General features: G+C 38.4%; 1 protein-coding gene across 1 annotated transcript; it reads right to left on the bottom strand.

Moving 5' to 3' along the window:
• Positions 1–488: 488 nt before the first annotated feature.
• On the bottom strand, positions 489–9,497 carry TEX29 (testis expressed 29). The gene is made up of 5 exons (XM_078147670.1): positions 9,440–9,497; positions 7,462–7,531; positions 5,148–5,263; positions 4,711–4,770; positions 489–592 (listed from the first exon to the last, which is right to left on the bottom strand). The coding sequence occupies exons 1-5, from the start codon at positions 9,495–9,497 to the stop codon at positions 552–554; spliced, it is 345 nt and encodes a 114-aa protein (XP_078003796.1). The 3' UTR covers positions 489–551.
• Positions 9,498–20,006: the final 10,509 nt, after the last annotated feature.

Raw genomic sequence — 20,006 nt, 5'->3', positions numbered from 1 at the left:
GGTTATTAACCAATCAGAGTTGATTTCCACTCTCAGGTACACTCCCTTTCCCAAAGGTTGTTTTTTTTAAGCATTCAATGTTGAGGGGGGAAGAGGTTCTTTGGTTTATGAGAGAAAACTGCTGACTTTGATCTATTAACTATTTGCAAGCCATAATTAATTAATTATTAATTACCCAGAAATTAGGTCTCTCAGACTTTTCATCTGTCACACACAGTACTGGACACACAGTAATCACTTAATAAATTTATTTTCATTTTTCTCTCCCCTTCCTTCCCTCCTCAATTCCTCTCTCCATAAAAGTAGATAGATAGATAGATAGATAGATAGATAGATAGATAGATAGATAGATAGATAGATAGATATAGATAGATAGATAGAATTGAATAGGAAAATGCAGCATAAATAGCACTTTGGAAAATAACATTTGTATTTTTTCTCCAGATGAAATGACAGCTCCATCATATAAAATAATGGAACCTGACCTGCCAAAGAAATTGTCCCTTAATCATCACTATTGGTTATTTCCTCCTCGGTTTTATCGTGTCCCTTTATTCCAACTCTCCTTCCCAAGCTGGCACTGTCATTATAACTAGATGACAACAAAAAGAAACAAAAGCAATTTTTAATCACAATAATCAGCAAACCAAGATCTCATGAAGTCTTAGGAACATCTCTATATGCCACAAGACAGACAAATGTTTTATTAACCAAGAAATAATATGATCAGTGCTACTAAGGAACCCGATGGATCTCAGTATAAACCTGGGCATTGCCAGCTTCTTTGTGAACTCTGATTAGGCTCTTTTTGTCCCATCCACCCTTCTTCCCCATTGAGACACAACCATATATGTGCTAGTGGAATGGAGACAAAAGGTTTGGGTGGCGATTGCTTTTCAGTTGGCATCATTAAGCCACCTAAGAAGGGAAACTGTCTCATTTCTTTCAATCGCTGCTACCTATAAGATTTCGTAAAAAAATTTCCCTGTGAACACGGACTTAAGTCCTTAGGGTACAGGAGAAATATCAGAACACTCTCATTGTCCCTGTGTTAACAAAGATCTTGATCCACTAAGCTGTGGAGCAGATACAAAAAGTAGCTATAATAATAGCTCATTTTTATTTAGCAATTTAAGGTTTGCAAAGTGCCTTATAAATATTAACTCATTTGATCTCCCACTTACCCTGTGAGGTAGTTGCTATTATTATCCCTATTTTATAGATGGGGAAACTGAGGCAGACAGAGAGTAAATGACTTGCCCAAGGTCACACAGCTAGTAAGAGTCTTCCTGACTCCAAATCCAGCACTCTATCCACTATAAATTAACTTGGAGAAAGAAAGAGTACCATAGATTCAAAATATCTATCATCCTTTTAAGAAATATAGTGTCACTTTCCTAGGCATGGCTGAGACTGGGGAAGGGCACTACAAGTCTAGGCAGGCCACTCAATTGCTCTTGCTGCCCCAGGTTGGCACAATAAAACATCAAGGTTGTGGAATAATAACAATAAAGTATTTTAAATTATTCGGGGGGGGGCAGCTAGGTGGCATAATGGATAGAGCTCTGGTCTTGAAATCAGGAGGACCGAAGTTCAGATCCGGCCTCAGACACTTGACACTTACTACCTATGTCACCCTGGGCAAGTCACTTAACCCTGACTGCCTCACTAAAAAAAAAAAAATTTATTCAAGGAACTTTCCATGATATCTCATTTGATTGTTACAACAATCCTTGGGGAGAAAGGGAGAAGGGAATAAGCATTTATATAAATTGTGCCAGAAACTGACCTAAGCATTTTACAAATATTATCTCATCTGATGCTCACAACAATCGTGCGAGGTAGATGCTGTTATTATCTTCATTTTACAGTTAAGGAAACTGAGGCAAACAGAGGTTCAGTGCCTTGTCCAGGGTCATACAGCTAGTGCATGTCTGAGACCAGATTTGAAATCAGATCTTTCCAACTCCAGATAACGCTCTATCAACTCAGCAACCTACTTGCCTCTAGAAGTGGATACTATAAATATTATTCCCTTTTTATAAAGGAGGAAATGATATTTAGAAAGTTTAAGTATCTTGCCCAGGATCCTTTAGTGTCAACAGTGGGATTTGAACCTAGGCCTTCCTGGATCCAGGTCTAGCACTCTATCTACTAGTCCACTGCAATGCCTTTGGTTAGGGCACCATGATTATATTGGGAATGCTTCTGACTCTTGATATGCTTAGAGGGTTACAATTCCTTAATTGGGACAGAGCTATTTGATGGGAATCATGATCTGCAAGTCCAGGACATAGCATTTCATAATTGACTGGGGATGAAAAAAGAGAGGTATTATAATAGCAGAACTTCATCCGAAGAGGCTGACTAGAGAAGCTGCAAACCTGCCCGGGGAGCCAGTCAAGGCTGTCTTGGTGATGAAAGCTTACTGGCTGAAGGCTTGGCTCTGGAGGCAGCCCCACTAGTTGTAATAAGCTACAGGTTGGTAATGAAGGAGCAGACCAAACCTGGAGATCCTCAGACTCTAGGGCTCCTGAAGAATCCCGAGCTTTGGGGTAGCAGCTATGGCGAAAAGCAACTGAAAGACTGTTTTAGGAGAACAAGAAGAATGCTAAGGCGTGCAGCTACTTTGAAGTCCCTTTCAGCTGTAAATAAGATTCTAAAGATTATAAGGGTAAGGGTTTGTTGGGGGGTGGGGGAGACAGATGTCATATGAGGTACAAATAAACACGAAAGCAGCAGATTTTCCCTCATCCCCAAAATAAAGAATTTAAGAAAGAAGGGAGAATATCAGCCCATGTAGACACCTCAGGGAAAGTTTCACTTGAGTAAAGTCTAGTATAACTGGAATATTTCATAAGCAGGGAAGATGAGAGTCTCTTCTGAGCTGTTCTAGGAAAAAAGGTACATCATTAAGGAATCCAGCTATGCGTACATCTGCGTGCATTCTAGGAAACACAGAGTGCTTACCATTTCCAAATCCTTCTACTAGTTACTGAATAGGATCTCTCCACTCTTCACTAGACAAAATGCTTTCAGTGTAATACCATTCATTTTAGCTGATGCATGTTTGGACAACAGAGCTGTTTTGGTTCAGACCTATAAATGGGATAAGGGGTTGGAGGTGAAGATGCCAGGATAAGGTCTGCAGGGTGCTTTTTATAAGTAGTAGGGCACCAGTGGTTAAGGATACTAGACATCCCAGAGGCAAGATCAAATTAGAAAGCGGAGACAGAAAAGGAGTAGCCAAGGTGAAAGGTAATGAATGTCCACAGAGTGCAGAGATTGGTATCCACTATGCCTTCTCCAACCTTAACTTGTATTCATAGAGAGTTCCCTCCTCCTTCTCCAGGTCCATAAGACCAGGAGCATAGTTCAAAATAGGTAATTTTAGAAGTCATATACTGCTGATCCCTTGATAGTGATGAAGTCAAGGTCCAGAGCTAAAACCAGCACACAGGGTGACTGGATGGTGTGGTCAGCAGCTTCCCTAGAAAATGCCATGAATGATAACTCTACTACAGTAATATCAGGAAAAGAGAGGTTCATGCTAAGCCACGGAACTACCTGATTTTCTCTTCAAACAGAGAATGGTAGAGAAATCTTTTGCTACCATGTCATGTCTGATGTTGTTGTCATTACCCTCTTTTGCTATTAATCAAAATACTTCACTTGTCTTATCACAAGAGATCAACACCTAGAGGAAGCAAAGTATTTCTAGTGGTTGGGGGCAGAGATAATGAGAAATTTTGAATCCAGAAGTAATAGTAAAGGTGAGACTTCCCAATCACCACAAAAAGCTGTTCCCCACATGTTCAGCCAGCTTGTGTGATGATGACAAAAACATAGAATCAAATAAAATAATAACATAAGTAAAGGGATTTACAAACCTTAAAGTTTTAAATAAATGTCAGCCATTATTATTATTCCATGAAGGATTTGTTCTCCTTATGTGATTTGGCCCATTGACAGGTCACTGGAGTTAAAGGGCAGAGCAAAAGATCCTTTCAAGGCCTTCAAAGAGTTCTTAAACAGGTGTGGAAAGCCCATTTAGTCAAAGTCAAAGGAAGAATACTTAATTACTCCACACCATTCACTGTACTCTTCAACTATTGTAATAAATTCAGTGGTAGTTATCTTAATTCCTCTTTAAGGCTTTCCTAAAACCAAGGACAGTTTTGTAGTAAGAAAAAGCAACATTAAAGAGAAAGGGTCAAGTTCAGTTAAAAGGGAAAGGTATGGGGAATTATGCATATAAATACTAAGTAGTAGGAAGTTCCATTCCATCATCATATTGGGTTTTGTAGCAAGGGAATAGAAGTTGAGAATGAAATTTACCATTCTATAGTGCTAGACCTTCCACTCTAGGAGAGAGAGAGAGATAGACAGACAGAGACAGAGAGACAGAGACAGAGACACACAGAGACACAAAAAACAGAGACAGACAGAGAGACAAAGAGAAAGAGAACAAATAGACTGTTGTCCAAATTTACAGACAGAATCATTTTATTTTTCTAAAAAGTAGTATTATCTGTTGGTTTACTTTTCTAACTACCGTTTCATTCCAAAACCATGATGTCTACAACTCTCAGGGAATGTTGCAAAGGGGATTAATACACTGGGGAGGGACTTGAGCTCTAGGGCCAATAAAGACTCTTTAAATACTGAAATTCTAGGCCTCTATAATTTATATACAGTTGGATTTAGTACCTTCATCTTCAGACCACTTACGATTCAGTTTCTCACTGTCCTCTGTCAGTATTTTCTTTTCTTGGTTCAGTTAGTCATGTTTAAAAGTTGGCACCAAAAGGGTTTTTACAGCAATGGAATAGAATAGAAGGAAATAAAAGTTGAGAGTAGCATTTATCTTTTAAAATCATAGACTATGCATTTTCAGGGAGAGAGGGACCAATTAGGATGGCTAAATTAACAATAGAATCATCATGTTTGTTTAAAACAAGTATACTATTGGACTGTTCTCTCATTTATTTCATTTCTGATCGGAACACCATGGTGTCTACCACTCCTAGGCAGTACAATGGTGGAGATTCCTGCTTTGGCAAGGGCTTTGACCCAGATGACCTATAAGGACCTTTCAGAACTGAGATTCTAGAACTCTATGATTTCTATGCACAGTAACTTAGTACCTTCTTCATCAGATATCTCCTGATTGGCTGGGATACGCTCAGGTCTCAATTTGTTCTTCTTTTGATGTGATCCATACAGCTTTTGAGTTGACTTTTTATTTCTGCACTGTACAACTCTGATAAAAATAGCATTTTGAATTTCAATCATAGAAATCAGATATCAGAAACCTCAACAGGTTACCAATCCATTCCCTCATTTAACCATCAAATAGTGAGACATTAACTTTGCGACTTAGAATTTTCTTTTTTTTTACACCAATAAATAAATAAATAAAATGACCATTTTTTTTTCATGATAATTTTAAATCATCAGTAATAGCAACAGCATAGTATAATGGAAAGGTTACCAGATTGGGAGTCAAAAGAACTGAGTTCCAGTTTCAATTCTGCTGACAAATTTTATTCAATTAAATTCAACAAATGCTCAAACAATACACACACACCCTCCCCCAAATAGTTATGTGCTACTATAAGTTACTAGAATATAAATACATTAATGAAACACTCCCTGAGTTCAAAGAGTTTACATTCTCTAGAATGTAACATGCACTCATTAAATTCCTACTTCATAATTAACATAGTTCTAGGGGCTAGGGATACAAAGACAAAAATGAAAACAGTCCTTGCCTTCAAGGAGCTTATATTCTACTATGTCACGTAACACCCTTAGGCCTCCATTTATTAATCTATTAAATGAGATTGAACTAAAGGCTCAGTATAGTTCTAAAATGCAACTAACTGTAACTTCCTTAGAGTTCAGAACAATTATGGAACAGTAGAAATCTAGACACATGGGTTCTTAGGAAAGCAAAGATTGCATACCCCTTGCTTTTGGGGGTTTTAGGCTTATCACATTTCCTTTCCTGTATTTCCCCTTCCGCTCTAGAATGGAATAGTAGGGAAATGCAAGGGCCAGGGCCTAGTAGACAAGTTAACTTAAATTACTCATGCTAATAGGGTTTGGAATCATAGCACATAGGAGTCCAATCCACTGAATCCATCTAAATCCAATCTTCCAATCCTCTCATTCCACAGGCATTGAATATAAGGTGATGAGAGATTAAGATAAACCCTAATTAATGGCAGAACTAAGACTGGAACTCAAATATCCTTACAATCCAGTTTTCTTTTCAAGGTAGATCTTGTCTCTGATATCACAAAGAACAAAGTGCTTAGGAATCATGACAAGACAAGATAGTCAGAATGCTTGGCATTCTTCCCCCTCAAAGGACAAGAACTGACCAATCGTTTAGACATAGAAAAGCAGATCCCATCCAAGGGGATTTCAGTAACACTGTCAAAGAGTAACAAAATGTCCTCTCCGAATATCATGATAAACAATGTGCCTTGCAAGTAATAGGTGTTTAATGAATACTTATTGCCTCAATAAGTAGTTCTTGGGTAAGGTTAGTGGGGAACAAGAGAGAGCACTGGTGAGATTTAGGAGATTTCTTCCATTTTGGTCCAGCACCTTTCCAGGTCCATAACTGTATGATTCATGAGTTAATACTCCGAAGCACCCATTAGCATCACTCAGCCTTTCCCTTTTCTTACCACTCTCCTATCCTCATTGCCATCCTATTCCATCTGACAGCTAGGTTCACCAGTGGAGGAAGAAAGCTTCTCAGATGTTAGAATGAGATCTGAAGGGGGAGGAGGAAAGATAGTAGACCAAAGGCAAGACCAGGAAGCCAGATGCAGGGGAGGGCTGTGTGACAAGATGGAGCCAAGGCCACTATGGGAGCATTAGGCGCTCAGCAAGGTTGGGATTTGAAGAGCAAATGTGTAGTTGATTTCAAATGGACTATCAGCAGAGTTGGGACAATAAGCACTAAGCTTGACTATGAATTAGGGTTTTGAGGAGAACAAGCCTGGACAGTGAGCTGAACAATGGCAAAAATTCTGCAAAAGGAGGGCAGCTAGGTGGTGCAGTGGATACAGCACCAGCCCTGAAGTGAGGAGGAGCTGAGTTCAAATCCAGTCTCAGATCAAACACTTGACACTTACTAGCTGTGTGACCCTGGGCAAGTCACTTAACCCCAATTGCCCCCCAAAAAAAAATCCTGCTCAAGTTTAAGAAAGGCAATAGAGACAGGAATTGTAGTGGTGGGCTTCTCCTTCCACATTGTGAAATCCAAAGTGGTGTGGGGAGGAGAAGAAGGTGGGTCAGCAGGAGGAATAGGCTTACAGAAGGCAAGGAATCATAGGATCATGAAGTCAGAGGGGAAAGGACCTCAGAATCATCATTCCCAAAATTTCATTATATATCAAGTCCTAAATATAAGTTTGAAAAATGTTTTAAAAACAAACTGACCTGTATATTACATAGACAATGAAGATTCCCAAGATGATAATTATCAAGGCGGTAAATCCTTGAACATAAGCTGGAAAATAATTTCAATTTATCACCATCCAAAGTTGGAAAATAAGTCTTCAAACAGAACAATGTATCCCTAGTGTCTCACATTTTCATTCCAATTCCCACCGTATTTTCTGTCGTGCTGCTCTTTTGGTTCTCAACTTATTTAGGTAGCATAGAAATACAGCCTTGAACTTGGAGATACGAAGACCTGAATTCAAATCCTGACTCAGACAATTAGCTATCCAGCTCTAAGGCAAATAAGCTCTCAGCCTGTTTCTCTATCTGTAGACAGGGATAATAGCACCTACCTTACAGGGCAGCATCAAAGGAGATAACTCATGTATAGCAATTTACAAACCACAAAATTCTACACAAACTCTGGTGATTGTTGTTGTTTTATTAGCTAATTGTAACCTTCTTGATTAAATATCTTTGAAAAATTTACTTTTTTTCTATTGACTTGAATAATCCATAGCTTTAAGTCAAATAAGGATGAAAGAATAACTGAGGTCCTTAAGCCAATGGTGGCTTAGAGTGCATTTAATGACCCCTTCGTTGACAGGATGGATAAGTCTTCCTTCCTCAGCTCTGCCTTCAAATGGGCTTATTTGCCCTTCAGCAAATTGTTCCCTTGACTCTATCTCTCTCCCAAATGCTACACCTTCCTTCTGGTCATTCAACATGCAATTAAGCTTCCCCAAAAATAAGATACTACCCGTCTCACAGGTTATTGTGAAGAAAGTACTTTCATAAACCTTAAAACACTAAATACATGTCAGCTACAGCACAGATGGGGATATTATTTATTTGACATTGAATGAACCTAAAATAAAATTTGTTTTTTCTGAACAGGCAAATTCTGTTTAGCATGATTTTTCTCTGCTCATTAGTAAGGCCCACAGTCCTAAAACAAAACAAAAAAAAATAATGGATCCACTTTCCTCTAACACAACCCCCAAATAAAAATATCTTTCAAAAATTTTTAAATATATATTTACCATATTAGACATTCTACCCAAATTAAATCCTTCAGTTGTCTCAGTCTTCTAATTAGATGATCTTTTCAATTCAGTCTAGAAACTTAGATCAAAGTTCTCCAGGACTCACAATTCAACGTTCCTTTGAAAAAGCTTTGCTCTACTTTAAAGCCTTTCATTAAAGTAACCTAGACAACTTTACTATTCCCTCCTTCCTTCTACTCCCTAACCCACTACTTGAAATTGCTGCTTATTTGTTACCTGATACTCTGAGGTTGAAGTGTGGGCTACAATATACAACCACAGTAGAAACTAAGGTTTGTGATCAGAGGCAGAAACAGAAAAAGGTATTTAGTACAAAATGGTTGTTCTTCCTTGTAGTGAATTTGCAACTTTAATTCAAGTGTCAATAATTTCAGAATTCTAGTGAGGTTCTTTTAAGCAAAAGATGCCTATATTTATTTATAATTTTATAATCCAATTGATTAGGTAGTGGCTAAATAATAATAGTTGACATTTATATAGTGTTCCATGTCTTACAAAGCACTGTTCAAATACAAAGAGACAAACAATATATGCTATATGTTGTCCAACTGCTGGACAATATATAGCATCAAAGCCAAAGAGTTTTGCACCTTACAGATATACATAATAAAAGCAGAAATGTGGTCCAAGAGAGTCAATACAATTGTGTTTCCTCTTTCACATGGCTTTTGTTCTAGATCAAATTACTCTTTCTTTATGCCTAGCTCCAGAGAATCCTCAGAATTTTCAACTCTAAGAAATACAGTAGTTTGAGTTAAGGAGCTCAACACCAGATGTAGGACTGAAAAAAAAATCTTCACATTGGGGATTTGGGGAGCTTTAGCTGGTTTTTATTTGGCTGCCCCAAAACTGAATATGGTAGCTCATCCTCTAGGGCTATGATTAAAAAGCTGTCAGTCTGATCTTACCCACATAAAAAGGCTTTCCATTTACCAAAGTGTAGCAGACTAAAGCTGAGAGGACCATTGGGTGGTTCTAAAAAGATAAAGCTCAGAAAACGGAAGCAGAGATATGCTAAGGAACATCCAGCAGTGACCACTGGAGCAGTGCTCAACTTCAACTAGAGATTCAATGCCCAGAAGACGTGATGTGCCCTTCAGTGACCATGAGACCAGCAAACTGATCAACAGACTAATAAAGAACAAAGAAATTCGGAAGAGAGCAGCAGCAACATCAGAACTGGGTTGCCCTAGCCACACATGTTTCCTGTAGCAGTACCCTCCATGTATGCATCCTGTATTTGTATCATTTTATGCGTATGTCCTGGCCACATATGATCCCTAGGTTTGTTCCTCTCATGCGTGATTCCTATTTATCAGTTCTCTTCCCCATTGGTGGTATGGTAACCTGTGGGAGAGTGTGTCTCATTTGTGAATCAAAGGAACCTTGCCATCCCTTTATTTGTTATCCTATTTGATAAGATGTCTTTCCAGATGTCTAAGGTGTCCTCTGGCTGATAAAAGGTATTGGTGGGGAAGTTCATTCATGTCTAGGGAAGATTTTCTGTGAGGCCCACATATGAAAGAGAATGTCCCAGGGCCTAATCATCCATTATCTCATTTCCTCACCATGACAAACCAGTAAAGTAGGTTCTAGGATGGTATCAATATTTTAAGATTCGCAAAGTTCTTTTCTCACAAAACCCTGTGATCAAGCCTCACTTACCCCAATTTTACAAATGAGAGAAGTGATGCTCAGAGAGGCTAATTACTACCGTGAGGTCATGCAGCCAGGAAGTGGCAGATTTGGGATTCAAACCCAGGTCTTTTGATTCTAAGACTAGCGCTAATTTTTTTTAATCATATGTTCATATATTACAGTGATACTGCACTTGATTGCAAACATATAATTACAATGTACAATTCTAAATTTAAGATTGTTGTAGAATTGAGCATATAGGATTATACTATAGTACAATTTAATCTGTGTATTATTTATACAATCACACACAAAAATAATTACATTAAATAAATGCATTTTAAGGTAATATTGATCATTAAAGGAGTTATTGATATAAGAATCAATTTATTTTATTCTCCCCAAAAGATAGCAACCATATCTTAGCAAACATAGGACTCCATAGTGGGAAGGTAGCCTAAAGGATTCATGCTTCATGTAAGGGTTGGGTTAAAAGACCTCAGATATCCCTTCCAACTCTACACTTCTATGATTCTGAAGTCCTATGTAAAAACTGGAAACAAACACTTGAATGAAGTCACTTACCAAACGGTGTACTATAAGCCAGGGTTAGACAATAAGGGCGGATCAAGAGCTTATATTTCCCTTCCCTTCTCCTTGATATCCTGCGCCAATTTTGCAAGTTCTTATGATTGCAAGTTCTTATGCAAGTTTTGATTAAGGCATGATACAATGCTCATTTCAAACCAGTCAATTTAAGAATTCAGTGAAAGGTTTTCATAACATAGAATTATGCACACAGCGAACTCATGATACCCTGTCACTGCATACTACAACTTATACAACACAAAGGTTCCTTCCCAGCTGTGAATAATAGAGATGTTAAAGAAAAGAACAGAACTTGAGGGTATATTAGCAAACTCTTCAACCAAGCGCCCAGTGCCCAGGCTTCTCCCAAACAGTCTGGCCATTAAGAAAGGTGTTACTAGACACAATCCATATAAAAAAACCAGGCTGATGTAGACGAAATTAACATTAGTTTTGTATAAGAATGACAAGAACAACTGGAAAAAAAACCAAACCTCATCTTCCTTCCTTCCCCAATACTGAATAAGGGGGTTGTTTTTGTTGTTGTTGTTCCTATGCTCTTGAAAGTCCCTTATTAACCATGATCCTAGAGAGAAGAAGACTCTATTTGTAACATACTTATTGGCCAAAGTGGCTAAGTAAACTTCTGTTTAAAAGTGTGCATTGCAACGTAACAGCATCTTCTACGTCTATGACGTGTGCCAGCCATTGCAAGAGGGCCCATCTGCCCAGAATCCAAGATGATTCGCAGGGATTGAGAACATCCATTTTCCCCTGGGAGCTGATTTCTGACTCAAACTCTACTTGGTTATATTACCATAGCAGTTAATACTACCTTGAACAGTTCAATTAGTTCTAGAAATCAACTAAAGCACCAGGGAGAAGAACATCTGGTAAATGGAAAGCATAATCATAACTTCATTATGGAAAGGAAGTGACCAGGGTTTCAAGCATCGGTTGCTTTCCAAATATTGAAAAAATGTTTTGGCTAAAGAAAAAAAAATAGAAAAAAATCCAAAGACCAGAGTGTTTTGGTACCAAAACAACATCACATAGTACCCTAGTTAACTCCAGCTTGTACTTTGGAATAAGTCCCATTAATGGCATTTTGGAGCAAAAAACAATAGGCCTGAAATGTAAAAAAGCTTCTTTAAACAGATCAGTCCCCTGTCCCTTGTGATTTCACATTAAAGCTGTGTGTTACTTATATGGGAGTAAAAGAATATGTTTTATCTGGAAGAAGCTGCCAATACATGTTCAGTCTGATGGGTGGGCCTATCTACAAAACCCAGAGAGAAAAACCATTTAACATGCTTTCATTCACAGCAGTATGTTATACTTTCTTTTTTCTATATTTTTTTTATTCTTTATCAATCTATTTTGAGTTATCAACAATCACTTCTATAAGCTTTTGAGTTTTAAATTATTTTCACCTTCTCTCCCCACCTCTCTCACCAAGACAGCATGCAATCTGATATAGGCTGTATGTATGTATTCCCATTAAACATATTTTCACATTAGTCATGTCGTAAGGAAGAATTAGAACCAATAGGAGGAATCACAAGAAAGAGGAAACAAAACAAAACAGAAGCAAAAAAAGAGCAAATGGTATGCTTCCGTCTGTATTTAAACTCCATAGTTCTTTCTTTAGATGTGGATAGCATTTTCCACCGTGAGGCCTTTGGAGGTGTCTTAGATACTTGCATGGCTGAGAAGGGCTAAGTCTATCAGTATTATCACTGCACAATGTGGCTGTTAACTGTGTACAACGTTCTCCTGGTTCTGCTCATATCACTCAGCATCAGTCTGTACAAGTCTTTCCAGGTCTTTCTGAAATCCACTTGTTCATTAGTTCTTACAGCACAATAGTATTCCATTACATTCATATGCCACAACTTGTTCAGCCATTCCCCAACTGATGGGCATCCCCTCAATTTCCAATTCTTTGCCACCACACAAAGAGCTGTTATGAATATTTTTGTACATGTGGGTCCTTTTCCCATTTGCATGACCTCTTTGGGGTATAGCCCTAGAAGTGCTATTGCTGGGTCAAAGGGTATGCACATTTTTATAGCCCTTTGAGCATAGTTCCAAATTGCTCTCCAAAATGGTTGGATTATTTCACAACTCCACCAACAATGCATTAGTGTTCCAATTTTCCCACATCTTCTCCAACATTTATCACTTTCCTGTCTTGTCACGTTGGCCAATCTGATAGGTGTGATGTGGTACCTCAGAATTGTTTTGATTTGCATTTCTCTAATCAATAGTGATTTAGAGCATTTTTTCATATGACTATAGATGGCTTTAATTTCTTCATTTGAGAACTGCCTGTTCATATCCTTTGGCCATTTATCAACTGGGGAACATGGTATACTTTCTTTTTTTTTAAATATAAGTTTATTTACTTTTAGTTTTCAGTATTCACTTCCACAAGTTTTTGAGTTCCAAATTTTCAACCCATCTCACCCCTCCCTCCACCCCAAGATGGCATGCATTCTGAATATCTCTTTCCCTAGTCTGTCCTGTCTTCTATCTCTCCACCATTCTTTTATGCCCTTCCCCTTCTATTTTCCTGTAGGTCAGGATAGACTTCTATATCCCATCTCCTGTACTTCTTATTTCTCAGTAGCATGTGAAAACATTTTTTTTAAACATATGTTTTTAAAACTTTAGGTTTCAAATTTTCTCTCTTCCTCCCTCCCCATCCACCCTCATTGAAAAGGCAAACAACTCAATATAGGTTATAGATGTGCAGTTATGCAAAACACTTCCATAGTAGACATGTTGTGAAAAACTAACTCTATTTCCCTTAATCCTATCCTGCCCTCCCATTTATTCTATTCTTTCTTTTGACCCTGTCCCTCCTCAGAAGTATTTCCTTCTGATTACCCCCTTTCCCAATCTGCCCTCCTCTCTATCATCCCCCTGCTCTCTTGTCCCCTTCTCCCCTATTTTCCTGTAGGGTAAGACAGATTTCCATACCCAATTGAATGTGTATGTTATTCCCTCCTTAAGCCAAATCCTATGAGAATAAGATTCACTCATTCCCTCTCACCTTCCCCTGTTCCCCTCCAGTAAGACTTTTCTTTTCGTTTTTTTTTAGATAATTTACCCCATTCTACCTCTCCCTTTCTTCTCTGAGTATCATCCTCTCTCATCCCTTAATTTTATTCTCCAGATATGACCCCTTAATCTTCAACTCACCCTGTGCCCTCTATCTATCTATCTACATCTATATTATATAATTTTTTCCTTCAACTACCCTAACTGACAAAGGTCTCATGAGTTATAAATATCATCTTTCCATGCAGGAATGTAAACAGTTCAATCTTAATAAGTCTCTTGATTTCTCTTTCCTGTTTACCTCTTCATGTTTCACTTGAGTCCTGTATTTGAAAGTCAAATTTTCTATTCAGCTCTGGTCTTTTCATCAAGGATGCTTGAAAGTCCTCTACTTCACTGAATAGCCATTTTTTCCCTTGAAGGATTATACTCAGTTTTGCTGGGTAGGTGATTCTTGGTTGTAATCCTATCTCCTTTGCCCTCTGGAATATTATATTCCATGCCCTGCAGTCCTTTAATGTAGAAGCTGCTAAATCTTGTGTTATCCTGATTGTGTTTCCACAGTACTTGAATTGTTTCCTTCTGGCAGCTTGTAATATTTTCTCCTTGACCTGGGAACTCTGGAATTTGGCTACAATATTCCTAGGAGTTTTCCTTTGGGATCTCTTTCAGGAGGAGATCTGTGGATTCTTTCAATTTCTATTTTGCCCTCTGGTTCTAATATATCAGGGCAGTTTTCCTTGATAATTTCTTGAAAGATGATGTCTAGGCTCTTTTTTTGATCATGGCTTTCAGATAGTCCAATAATTTTTAAATTCTCTCTCCTGGATCTATTTTCCAGGTCAGTTGTTTTTCCAATGAGATATTTCACATTGTTTTCTAATTTTTCATTCTTTTGGATTTGTTTTACAGTGTCTTGATTTCTCATAAAGTCACTAGCTTCCAATTGCTCTATTCTAATTTTTAAGGAAGTATTTTCTTCAGTAATCTTTTGGACTTCCTTTTCCATTTGGCCAATTTTTCTTTTTAGGGCATTTTTCTCCTCATTGGCTTTTTGGACCTCTTTTGCCATTTGGGTTAGGCTATTTTTTAAGGTGTTATTTTCTTCAGTATTTTTTTGGGTCTCCTTTAGCAAGCTGTTGACTTGTTTTTCATGATTTTCTTGCATCACTCTCAGTTTTTCCTCTACTTCCCTTACTTGCTTCTCAAATCCCTTTTGAGCTCTTCCAAGGCCTGGGACTGATTCATATTTTTTTGGAGGCTTTGGATGTAGGAGCTTTGACTTTGTTGTCTTCTTCTGGTTGTATATTTTGATCTTCTTTCACCAAAGTAAGATAATATAGTCTGACTCTTTTTGCGCTGCTTGCTCATGATCCCGGCCAATTACTTGAGTTTTAAACTCTTTGTTAAGGTAAGAGTCTGCTTCCAATGTGGAGAGGGTACTGTCCCAAGCTTCGGGGATTTGTACAGCTGTTTTCAGAGATACTTGTAGGGACCTGTAAATTTTCAGTTCTTGCAAGGTGGTATGATAAGGGGCGAGGTGTTTACTCCTTTCCTGGCCTGTGACCACAAGTACTCCTTTCTGTCCTGTAACTGTAAGGAGGGCTTCCTGTCCAAGGTTACTACAAGCTCCACCATGCCAGCGCTCCTCCTCCCCCCAGCACTGCTGCCCAGAACTGTGACCCAGATCCAAACACGCACATAGCAAGAGATTCCTGCCTCAGCACTGGCAAAGAGATCCCTGCAATCCCTCTCTGATCAGCCACTGGATTCCCGCTCAATCTGTGGGCCAGAAGCTCGGGAAGCAGCTCCCCCCACACACACACTCTTGGGGAATAGTGCTGAAACCCCGCCTTCCTCTCTCAGCACTGACAGAAACAGACTTTTCCCACTGACCTTCTAAGTTGTCTTTGGCATTCGTGGATTGAGGAGTCTGGAAACCTCCACAGCTGCCTGCGATTCAGTGCTCTGAGGCCTGCTCCAGGTTTGCTGCGGCCTGTGCACCCATGCTGTGCTGCGCTGCGCTCCCAGCCCGGCGCGATATACCTTTATGATCAATCATCCAGGTTGTCTTGGGCTGGAAATGTGTTTCACTCTGTCTTTTTGTGGGTTCTGCTGCTTCAGAATTTGTTTAGAGCCATTTTTTATGAGTATTTGGAGGGGTTTGGGGGAGAGCTCAAACAAGTCACTGCTTTCACTCCTCCATCTTGGCTCTGCCCTATGATATACTTTCAATGGTGAAACAACTGAATTTGGAGTCAGAAGACCTAGGTTCAAATCTCAGCTCTGCTGCTTACTAGCTGTGTGACTTTGGATAAGTCATTTGACTCCCTTATTCACTCTCTAGTCTTAAGTCTCATCATCTGTAAAATGAGGTCACATAAATAAACATCTTGGTGGAACAAAGAAAAAATACCTCTCTGATCTCTGTCTAAGGGAAGAATTCATGATCACACAAGGGATAGAGAAAACCACAGAAAATAAAATGAACAATTTTGATTACATAAAATTGAAAAGGTTTTGTACAAACTAAATCAATGTGATTGAAATGAGAAGGAAAACAGTTAACTATGCAAGTTTATGTGAGAAAAGTTTCATAGCCCTATATAAATATAAAATAGTGAATCATTCCCCAATAGACACATGGTAAAAAAACGACCTGGCATTTATCAAAAGAAATCCAATCCACGTGAAGAAAAAAAAAAGGCTTCATAAATGCAAACTAATACAGTTTGGAAGTTCTACCTTTCCTTCATCAGACTGGAAAAGATGACAAAAAAATAAAATGACAATTGTTGGAGAGGCAACGGAATAGAAGCATACTGGTACACTGTTGTTCATGAAGCTATGAATTTGTGCAGCCATTCCGAAAAGTAATGTGGATATATGCCCCAAAGTCACTAAACTTGCAAACCCTTTGAATCAGTAATATCACTACTAAGTCTATACCCCCAAAGAGGTAAAAGAATGAGGAAAAAGCACTAAATCAACAAACATATATATATATATATATATATATATATATATATATATATATATATATCAGGTTTTTTTGTTGTAGCCAAGAACTGGAAACAAAGAGGGTATCCATCGACTGAAGAATGGCTGGACAAATTACCGTATATGAATGTGTAATGCCCCCTTAGGGTTTACTCACCCAATTCACATCTCTCTCCCACAAGGGTAGCTGTTACTACTCCCAGAATTCTAGGAGTAATTCTGTCTTTGGCTATCTTCCTACTAGTTAACAATCCACTATTGGTCAACTTCTCTTAATAATTAGCTAGTAGACCCAGTTAGAGGGACAGCTAGGTGGCACAGTTGATAGAGTACAGGCCCCAAAATGAGGAAGACTCATCTCCTCAAGTTCTAATCTGCCCTCAGACACTTACTAGCTGTGTGACCCTGAGCAAATCACTTAACTCTGTTTGCCTCAGTTTCCTCATCTATATATAAAATGAGCTGGAGAAGGAAATGGCAAATCACTCCAGCATCTCTGCCAAGAAAACCCAAATGGAGTCACAAACAGTAGAACATGACTGAAACAACTGAACAACAACACATTTTCTAAAGTGGGGAATGTCAATTTTACAACTCAAGGTTTTCCCTTTTACCTTTCAATGTTTTCATATTTTAGCTTTTGAAGACCTTCAACTTTTGCTAAAGTCTCACTGGGGCACACCGCTTATGGATGTAATGGAATATCACTGGCAACTGAAAACTAAGTAAGAAGAAGAAGGATTTTCTACCTAAGTCAGATAAAGCCACGGGACAGAAACACTGAGTAGGAAATAGATAGATGGATAGATAGATAGACAGACAGATAGATAGATGGATGGATAGATATGCATACAAATAAATAAACAACAAACAATGCCTATCAGAACCACTTAGCTGATTGGTTCTTCTATGTTCTAAAGAGCCTGGCCCCTGAGGTGAGGATTTTTTTATGCTTTTTTATGCTTTGGCACATGATGTTTTTTTCTTAGAGTCTATTGTGTTTATTTTTTAAAATGCAGTTGATTCAATAATAATAATAGTTAGCATTCATATAGTGCTTTAACATTTACAAAATGGCTTAGAAATACCCTATTTTTATCCTCACAACAACCCTGGGAGGAGATTGCTATTATTATTTTCATTTTAGAGCTAACGAAACTGAGGCAGAGTGAGGTTAAGTGACTTGCCCAAGTTCACATAGCTATTGTGTCCAAATCAGCATTTGAACTCAGGTCCTCCTGACTCCAAATTAATGTTCTATCCACCATGCCACCTAGCTACCTGTAGAAAAGAAAATGTGAACTTAAAGGCTCTCCTCCAATGAGGTGTCCCTCAAATGTATGTAAAAATTACATAAAGTACCGTGGAAGCTACACAGCAGGGATATCCATGTTCATAGGCCATGTATGTTGATTAGAAAATCATTATCATTATCGTCTGAGGTACAATTCAGAGAGATATACGCTCAGCAAAGGAGTTTGCCTTCTATAAAGTGCATCCAGAACACGGTCCAAGTTGAGGACTGGTAAGGTCCTCCAGACACTCCTTTGTGACATTGTGGTGATAGTATTAGAAGTTAAGCCAATGCATAATCTTACAAAAATAAATGTTGAAAACTATCTTTACATATAATTGGAAAAAACAGAATATTATTAAGTGCAAAAAAAAAAAGTTAATGTTGACCCAGCATCCCATTGTTCCCAGCCCTACTTATCAACCAGTGTTGGGGGAGGCTGTGGTGGGGAAGGAGACACCAAGTCTGCAGCTTATTGTCACGCACCCCTACATGCAAATTGTCACATTCTTGCTATGTTGAGGAGGAACTGAGATGCAAGGGCCCAATCCCTTTTGCTGAGATGGACCTATCTAAATTGTGTTAAGTTACCTAGGTAAGCTTGAAGCTACTGCTGATCTTCAGCGATCAGGCAGTCAACTGTGATACTGCCTTGATGTGCTTATAATAAAATCCTTTTAATTTAAGTTAATTCTTTTTGTCTTGAGTTTTGCCCTGTTAATCAGAGTGAAAGCCCAAATGAAGAGTTTTCCTGACCAAGTCCCAAAACATGACAGAGCCTGCAGGATGAGATCAACAATGATTCCAAAATGTTCAAGCTAACAAAACAAGTGGATGAAAACATCTACAATTCTTTTTTCCAAACTACAGTTTATACTTGGATGGGTAAACTAGAGAACTTGTCGCTGTTATTTTTGTTCAGTCATTTTTCAGGTGTATCCAGCTCTTTGGAACGCGATTAGGGGTTTTCTTGGCAAAGATACTAGAGTGGTTTGCCATTCCTTTCTCTAGCTCATTTTACAAATGAGGTAACTGAGGCAAACAGAGTTAACTGACTTGCCCAGGATCACGTAGCTAGTGAGTGTCTGAGGCCAGATATGAACTCAGAAAGATGAGTCTTCCTGACCCCAGATTCTTCACTCTATACATTGCACCACCTAGCTGCCATCCTGTAGAACTTAGGACACTTCAAAGAGACAATGAGTTGGGCCTACAATTGAACAGGAGGAGAAGCGATAACTGGATTGTCTTTGGAAAATGACAACTATTTTAATGACTCCCACCTTTTCCCTGAAACAAAGGCCCATCTTTTTAATACCAAAATTGTTCTGGTGTTTTACTATGGCTACAAGTCATAGCATGCCACGGTTCTCAAAGAATTTAAATTGAAGATCATCCAAAGGGCCCTAGAAAAGGGCTTATGTGGTGAGCATGAACACGGTGTCATGCAGCACAAAGTAGAAATTACAAAGGAAAAGCAAAAGATTGTTATCAAAGACATATATGAGAAAAAAAGAGGATGGTCACATGATTGACATCCCACGTATTCCACAAATGTCCTTGTAATGTCAAGATGATAATAATAATAATAATAGCTAACATTTATATAGCACCTACTAGGTGCTAGGCATTGTGCTAAGCACATTACAATTATTATCTCATTTGAGCCTCACAACAACCCTAGGAAGAAGGTGCTATTATTATCCTAGCTGCCTAGAAAAGAGCGAAACCCCTCTCATGCTGAGTATGCTCCCTAGGATGAATTTATGGAAGAAATAGATAAGACTAACACAAAGTGGAAGATAAGGATGAATGAATAAATGAAAAAGCATTTGTTAAGCACATATTATACATTCCAAGCACTGTGTTAAGTTCTGGGAATATGACTA

This window comes from Phascolarctos cinereus, unplaced genomic scaffold (genome assembly GCF_003287225.1).
Source record: "Phascolarctos cinereus isolate Bilbo 61053 unplaced genomic scaffold, phaCin_HiC Scaffold_7;HRSCAF=346, whole genome shotgun sequence".
NCBI classification, from domain to species: domain Eukaryota; kingdom Metazoa; phylum Chordata; class Mammalia; order Diprotodontia; family Phascolarctidae; genus Phascolarctos; species Phascolarctos cinereus.
This window is presented reverse-complemented; position numbering and strand designations above follow the sequence as displayed.